The sequence below is a fragment of the Empidonax traillii genome, unplaced genomic scaffold (genome assembly GCF_003031625.1).
Source record: "Empidonax traillii isolate 1590-97213 ecotype Southwest subspecies unplaced genomic scaffold, ASM303162v1 scaffold90:size2128546, whole genome shotgun sequence".
Lineage (NCBI taxonomy): Eukaryota > Metazoa > Chordata > Aves > Passeriformes > Tyrannidae > Empidonax > Empidonax traillii.
In genome coordinates, this window is record NW_020955283.1 from 2,069,538 (window position 1) to 2,077,939 (window position 8,402).

The window sequence follows — 8,402 nt, forward strand, 5'->3', positions numbered from 1 at the left end:
CATTAAAATTATCTGATGCCATCTACTGGTCAGTGTGGAAAAGAGTAGGTGGCATACTTATCATCCTTAGAGCGTCTAGACTTTCATCTAGGTCTATGTGTTTCCATCAGAAGCTCCTGGAAAGGATAATAACAAGAGCAGAAGTCATGTTCATAGAATCACAGAATCATAGAATGACTTGTGTTGGAGGGGACTTTAAAGATCATCCAGTTCCAAACCCTTTGCCATTGCCAGGGACACCTTCCCCTATCCCAGGTTGCTCCATGGCCTGTCCAATCTGGTCTTGAACACTTCCAGGGATGGGGCAGCCACAATTTCTCTGGGGTGCTTGTGCCAGGGCTTCACCATCCACACAGTAAGGAATTTCTAATTGGAACCTCCACTCTTTCAGTTTAAAATCATATGTTCTTTAGGCCCTGTTTCTTTGTCTTTGTGTTGACCCTTCAGCACTGCCCCACGTGCACCTGCAGCACACCGTGAAAGTGCATATCCACATAGTACGCAAACTCTTTGGGCATGCTGTGCATATGCTTCTTGGGAAGCATGTTGTCATAGTAATGATGGGTCAGGGAATAGCCATCTGGATGCAAAGAGAATGGCCAGAATCCATAGAGTGTAATGTGTTGGCACAACTCTAGGGCAGCATTGACTAGCATGAAACCAGAGGAGAGGCGATAGACATGAAAACCATGATCACGCCAGTACTTGCTCAGAGCACTCAGGTATTGAGGGTGGAAGAAAATGACATGGGACTCAGAGCCAGAGTCCTCTAAGGCATAGAATGCTCGGTAAGAAACCTCGCTAAGTCCGGGGAAGGAGAAAGCTGGGATGAGAAACCAAGTCTTTCCATAGGAAGATGCTGCTTTCACAAATGGCAGGCGTCGACCAACCAGACCGTGAAACCTGTGAGGCAAGAGATATGGGACTGTCACCCTCTGCCAACACCATCCTCATTCCCTCCTGCCTTCTTATGCTTTTCAGTCCCAAAGCAGTGAAATAACAGTTGTATTCTTCACCTCCATTTTCTCTTAATATGTGCCTTTTGGGTGATCTGAGTTCCAGATCCTCAGGTACACCTAACACAGAATCAGAGGAGCTGCTTGAAAATACCCAGAAAGCTTGATAGTGAGCTGTTGGTTAAAATGCTGGGAAGAGATCTTCAAATTTAAAACCTCCGTGGTCCCACTGCTAAAAATTCATGGAGGACCACGTCCCATACTGTAGAGCAGAGGGCTCTTGCTTTTAGACATCTACTTCACAGATATCTACATCTGAGCTAATTTTCTAAATGTCTTTTTTAGTCACTGGAGAGAAAGATGTACAACTGGATCACATCCTGATCTGTCTTATTTTAGATGTCAGCTATAGGACAAGAAGTACCTATATTCTTCACTAAATATAAGGAGCATTTTTGCATCTAGGATGAGATTGAATAGTTCCAATCAGAGCTCCTCCCAACAGCAGCAGCACTTGGGAGCCCCTCTGCCTATCTTGATGTCACCCTTGAGAGGATCAGCTCACTGGAACGACTGGAAATTCTATTAATCTCTAGTAGTAAGATAAAACAAACTGTGCTCCAAATAACTCCAAGGCTTGCAGTATTCCTCTGTATACCTCTGCACAGAGGAGAGAATCTCGTGTCAGTAAATGTCAACAGTTTTTATTCAGACAGACCTTGCAAGGTAGCAAAGGCGTATCTGTTTTCTGGGATCCAGAGCAGAAGCAAAAGAGATTGCCTCTTCAAGACCAGAGTATATGCAGGAAAAGAAAGTTAGGGGTCCTGTCCTCTGTTTTCATTACCACACCTATTACCTTGTGTTAAGGATACTTGGGTTCACGGTGACAACATTTGTCTTTCTGCCCACATCATCAGGGAAGTCCATAGAAGGCAGGTTAAACCTGATTGAGGAGATAACCAAAGGAAGGAAATAATGCTCCACGATATCCTGAGATCTTACCCATCCCTCTGTGATACTCTCCACAATTTCCCCAGCCTCTCACCCTCAAGCCCACTTAGAACATTTCCTCTGTCTCCATTTTCTCTACCAACACCCTATTCCCGTGAAAGCTCCCTCCTCTGGCCGGTGTCTCATGGACAGGCTGGCAGCAATTACCTGATTACAAATTCGTGCTCATCAATTTTAGAACCACAGCTACTGTTCCTGAGGATTCCTCCATTTCCCACTACAGCACAGGTTTTGTAGGGACCATCCAAAAAGGGGGATTTCTGTAAAGAATATCATGTAAAAATGCTCTCATCCTCGGAGAATTACAGTAAAGACCTACCACTGATCCTCCAACTGGACACACTTCAGGGCGTACAAGAGGAAAGCATGCAGACTGTGATCCCACCATAAGGCACTCGTACCTTTGGCAGGATCTCCCGGAACCCACTGCTAACTTTTAAGCCCTTGGAGCTGCTCATATCGTAGACCAGGCTGGAGTCCAAGGGTGCATTTTCCTGTGTCACAGCCAGCCAGGTTGAGGCATTGCAGCAGTGGCCCAGCTCTGCCCTGTAAGGGGAGAGAGTGGAAGAGAGTGAGCAGAAGTCTGGCAGAAGAATGAAGGAGGAGTGCCACAAGATAAAAAAAGAGAGGGGGTTGAGAATGAGAACAGAGGGCTAGGCAAAGTGCTACAGTAGAAGCAGAAGTAGAGCATTAGGTGAACAAGTAGTGCGGTGTAAAGGGACAGCAAGCTCTGGAAAGTACAGGGAACCCAAAGGAGGCATTGTATCAAGTTAGAACAACTTCTGTTATACACTCTCTGTTCATCCACCTCCATGCATCCTTCATTTTCTTCCTTCTCATCAGCACACATTTCCAGAGTATTTTCTCTCTCTTTTCCACTCTGTAGCCCAATCACAATTCCAAAGTCTTTCCTGTTTGCTTCAGCCTCAGCTTTGCTCTTGACCCATGCTTGCATTCAGCCCTCTCCTCATAGATCAGATGTGTGAGATAAAAGGCCGGCATATGGGATGCAACAGGGTTACAGGTGTTATGCAAGGAGGGTGGGTATGGGTGTGCCTGCATTTTCCACCCTGACAATGTGACCTGGAGAATGTATCTTTAGGTATGATAGTAAGTGTGAGGATCAATCTAATGAAAAAACCTAGGCAGGCATTCACCCAAAACTCATCATGTGGAAGAAGGAGATGACCAAGAGACTGATGGAATAAAGAAGGAGTCACCTGAAACAAAATATGAATGGAACGTGACCATTTTTTCATGAGGGCTGAAAAAGAGTATCAGCCAAAACTTGATCTGACAATGCCAGAAGTTGCCTCACCAGGACGTCTGCCAAGGCCAGGCAGAGCAACCTCATGGTCAAATGTTATGCAGAGCCTGCAACCAGCCTGTCAGCACTGGGTGCAGCAAGCAGGGATCCACTGCATGGACAGGGTGCATATGTGGATTCAAGCTTGTGTATTGGAGAGAAAAAGGGGTTCCCACAAATCTAGAGCACAAAAACACCCTGTGAGGAGGATTTGCTTGTAAGCGTGTCAATAAGTGTGGCTCTGTGTGATTAGAATTTCTTGGGCTTATTCGCAGAAGGGTGTTTAGAAATTTGTAGTTGTATATTGACAATTTTCAAGTGTCTTAAGATTATGGTTTATCTGCTTTGTTATTGATATTTGATCCTGAATTTCTAGTTCACCCATTTTGGGTTAAGCATGTGTCATCATTAAATTAATAAACCGCTTTGGTCATGATTTTATTGGAGTAGGTGAACTCAGTAGCTTTTCTCTGTGACCAGTGGAAATCACCTGTATTTGGCCAAGGCAGTAGCGTTGAACTTCCAGTGGCAGCTCTGCATTAATTTCAGGTGATCCAGGCTCCAAACCTCGTTCACCCTAGGGCAGAAAGAGCCTGTAAGGAAGCAGCTTGAATGTTCTCACAAAGACTTGCTGAAAACAAATGACTCCCTGTTTTATCCCTTCCTACTGAGGCCACCAGGTGACTCTGATAAGATAGTTGCCTGTCTGCCACTGCCCAGCATACTTGTGGCCGTGACTCACTTCTGAGGCTGTGTTATGTTGCTCAACAGTCCTTGACATGCTTCTATTTCTGCAACATCGACATCAGGTCTGTGAAAAAAACCAAAGGGTTAAACTGAGCTGGAATTCCATATCCTCACACAGCTTTCCTCCATTGCTTCCCCCCAGCAGTCCTGTATCCCGATGTCCCCCCTTGGCCATCTGCTGACAGTGCCTGCCACCACCCCAACCCTGAGATGTTCACCCGAAACAAGCAAAATTGTATCTTTTTGCTACACTTATCTCCTTTCCTACCCTATTGATTCCTCCGCTGGAGGCCTCCTGGAGACACTCTCCATGTTCCACTTCCTCTCCACTTCTCCCCTCAGGGAGAACACAGTTTCTCTACCCTGCTCTTCACTTACATGTTTTTCAACACCAGAAACCCCATGGAGGCAAATGAGACTGCAGCTACAGCCAGCAACAGGACCCATAGCTTGTGCATCTTCAGCAGTCCTGGCTTGACATACACCTCCCCGATGATAATATTTGTCATTTGGAGGGGGGAATGCAGCACAGGAAGGACATCAGCTTGTTGGAGTGAGTCCAGAAGAGTCTATGAAGTTGATGAGAGGGCTGGAGTACCTCTGCTATGAGGAAGGGCTGAGAGAATTCAGATTTTTCCAGACTTCCAGTATCTGTAGGGAGCCTGCAAAACAGACGGATATAGACTATTTACAAGGGCCCGGAGTGAGAGAACAAGGGGGAATGGTCTCAGACTGACAGAGAGTAGAAATTAGATGTTAAAAAAAAATCTTCCCTGTGATGGAGGCCCTGGCACAGGTTGCTCAGAGAAGCTGTGTCTGCCTCATCCCTGGAAGTGTCCAAGGCCGGATTGGACGGGGCTTGGACCAATCTGGTCTAGTGGATGGTGTCCCTAGTGGATGGTGGCAGGGGAGGTGGAACAAAATGATCTTCGAGATCCCTTCCAACCCAAACCATTCCATGATTCTGTGATTCAATGCACTGAGAGCAGATCAGTGGGAAAGGATTTGGTGATACTGGTGAGTGAAAGATTGGATTTGAGCTGTGTGCACTTGTAATTGTGTGCTATGTTACATAAACAGAAGCATGGCCAGCAGGTCGATGGATATGATTCTCTCTGCTCTTGTGGGAGTCCAGCTGCAGGACTGAATACAGCTCTGAGATCTCAGCACAAGAAAGAAGAGGTCCAGAGGAAGCCACAAAAATGAGAGGGCTGAAATACCTCTTCTATGAAGAAAAGTTGAGAGAGTTGCAGTTTTGCAGACTGGTTAAGACAATGCACCAGGGAGACACTAATATAGTATTTTAATAGTGCAAGGTGAGTTGTTAGAAAAATGGAGAAAGATTTTTTTACCAGGTCTGTAGTGACAAGAGTGGTGGCAATGGTTTGTAACTAAAAAGGTTATACTGGATGTAAAAATGAAATAGTTTTGAGAGGGTGATGAGACACTGGAATAGGTAGCTCAAAGAAGTTGTGGGTACCCAATCAATGGAAGTATTTAAGGCCATGTTGGATGGGCTTTGGACAACTTGATCTAGTGAAATGTATCCTGCCCACGGCAGGGGGATTGAAATAGATTATCTTTGACAGTAACTTTCAACCCAAACCATTCTGTGATCCTATGAATCTTTGATTGCATGATTCTATTAACATGAAAACTATAGATTTATGAGGATTGTAATATGATCAGCAGTGACCTGTTCACAGGGAAAATAAACTTTTTGCCAACTGTTGCTCAACTATGAAGTCTATTTACTGAAGCTGGAACCCAACTAAAACAACCAGGCAAAATACATGGAATCACAATTGGTTTTATATGTGCCAGTTACCTGTTGCCAACTACCTGTTACCTGGCTTTGTTTGTTTTGGGGATTTTATTAGTGAGTATTGTTCAAGGTAGGTTTGGGCTTCTTTTTTTTTTTTTTTTTTTTCTTCTCCTGAGTAACATCAACAGATGAGAGTAATATTCTCTTTAGGGTCCTTGGTCTGGGTAAGGGTATTGTCAGCTTCCTGAATTCGGAAAAGTTGAGAGGATGCAACGCCTGCCTGACTCCCTTGTGCATGGAATGGGGAAATGAAAATTTGTGTAACCCTAAGGATATGGTTAAATGGGTAAATGTAGTGTTAAGTGAACAAAAGTTATGACAGGGGAAAAGTAACGCAGTTTTATGAGCAATTTTGGGAGTGCTTTTAAATCACTGCCCAAAAGAAGACACATGCCAACAAATGGGCAGAGGGGGAAATGATTGGACCTCTGCAGGATTTGCGGAAAGGATTGCAGGATCATTTAAATGAGGAGAGAGAAAGCCACCTTTGGGAGAAAGAGTTGCTTCTTGCTGGGAACAATCAAGAAAAAGAAAAGAGGCTACAGGCATAGGACCTGCTTGCTGATGAGCACAGTCATGAGAGGGAGAACATGTTGCAGGCAGAGACATTGCCTGTTGCAGCCTCAGGAGAAGCTTGAGGATGTGGGAGGAGGGAGAATCTTGAAGAATTGCGGGGTTTAGAGTCTGAACCGTTTGCAGAAACACCCTCTTGTAACTGTAACTTTTTGTATCCAATTGAGGAGTTGGAAAACTGTAAAGAGGTCTATTAACTTGACAAAAAGCAAGATGTAACATTTGCACAGTGGTCTGATGATGAGGAAGCAACATTACAACCCCCAATTAAAACTGAAAACACAGAATACGGAATATCAAAAATATCAAAGATATCAGAGTTGCAGGAAAAGTATAGCAGGCTTCCACAGGATGGGCATATGGGTGATCCAGACAACAGAGAACTAGGGAATGATGATTCTTTATGTCCTTCACCTCCCCCTGGATCTACTATACCTTGAAATGAAGTAGGAAATCACGCAAAAAAAAATGACACCATTCAATCCAATTCAGGTGGCTGATTTGCAAGGGAATTATGGCCATAAATGAGGAGATATTGAAAACCAGTGAGTGGTATCCTATCAATGCATACATAATAGTTCTAATTCTAGTTAGTTCTCATCAGTAGTCAATTAAATTTCTAATACATACAGGAGGACATTTGATATTGACACTATTGGATGCCAAGGAAATGGGTGTACGACCCAGATGGCAAAGACTGGAGTAAACGGAGCAAATGTTATCTGCCAAGCTGCTAAGATTAATTCACAGCTCCTGGGTGAGAAGCTACTCACTTTGCATTTGAAGTCCATATTGCAAACCTTTTGTGTTTCAATGTTCTCAACTATCAGATCTGTCATCTGCTGGACGGCAAGTCTGTGTCTTGAACATTACCTCTAACCTTAAAAGAAACCCAGAGACAGCTGTGTGCTCACATCACATGATGCCTGAACTCCCTGATTCAAGGATTGCTGGTGTACCACAGTGCCAGACTTTTGTTGTGGCTCAAGGTGGAACTTCTGAAATTCTAATTGATTTGGCCCCACTGTATCAGCACTGGTACCCAATACTGCAGACCCAAAAGCCACAATGCAAGCAGCTGCCATTTTGGGCATTGATTAGGTGGTGACAAATTTGGAGAAAAGAAGTATGATCACTCACTCACATCCCCCTTCCAATTCTCATATTTGGTTCAGTGAAAGAGCCAAAGAGACAGACGTGGCTTATGGTTTACTGCAGGCAACTGAATGTCAACACTGCACCTTTAAGTACTGCTGTGCTGAATTTTTTGCAATTCATAACTCAGATTCAGAGAGTCTTCCACTAGTGGAGGGCAACTCTAATTGCAGGAGATCTCCGCCCCACCAAAAAAAAGAAAAAAAGTGGGGAAAGCAGCAGCAGCAGTGCAGCAAGTACTTCATTAAGTAGATGTTGAGATTCACCTGAGAAATATCAAGGGCAAACTGGCCCTGGCAGACTAAAGAGATCATTACTATTCAACTCAACTGCTTTTAAAGAGACACAACAGAGATATTCTGAGTGGGAAAAAGGACTTTTGTCATTACTCCAAGTTGTTAAACAGTTTGAGCTGTCAAGGGGTAACCTGTCTGGACAAAACCCACCAAGATTTATACTGTTTTGTCTTTCCAGAACCACCACACCCTCACTAAAGATCAAATTAACTTACCATCAGAGGACACCTCCTCATTCTTTCAGGAGCAATCATTGCCAGCACAAACTAAATTTGGTTCACACAGCAACAAGCTTGACCCATAGGTTGGAGATCCCTCACTTCTTTTTTTTGTGATCAATATGGTAACTAGAGCATATTCTGCACTACACATGCTTCTCAGTTGTGGGTGCAATTTATTGTGACATTAACTATTAAAGAAGGAGAAGAAAGCAATTTGCCTACTAAAATTCAAAAGATATCCTGGGATAATGCAACTAAATTGGAAAGGGAATTTCACTCTTAGTGGTCACTAGTGAATTTCCTTTATGACCC

General features: G+C 43.9%; 1 protein-coding gene across 1 annotated transcript; it reads right to left on the bottom strand.

The window, feature by feature from the left end:
* Nucleotides 1-443: 443 nt before the first annotated feature.
* Nucleotides 444-4,529, bottom strand: LOC114056339 (alpha-2,8-sialyltransferase 8F-like). The gene is made up of 6 exons (XM_027881464.1): nucleotides 4,399-4,529; nucleotides 4,016-4,084; nucleotides 2,369-2,513; nucleotides 2,115-2,227; nucleotides 1,813-1,899; nucleotides 444-903 (listed from the first exon to the last, which is right to left on the bottom strand). The coding sequence occupies exons 1-6, from the start codon at nucleotides 4,527-4,529 to the stop codon at nucleotides 444-446; spliced, it is 1,005 nt and encodes a 334-aa protein (XP_027737265.1).
* Between the last annotated feature and the right edge of the window lie 3,873 nt (nucleotides 4,530-8,402).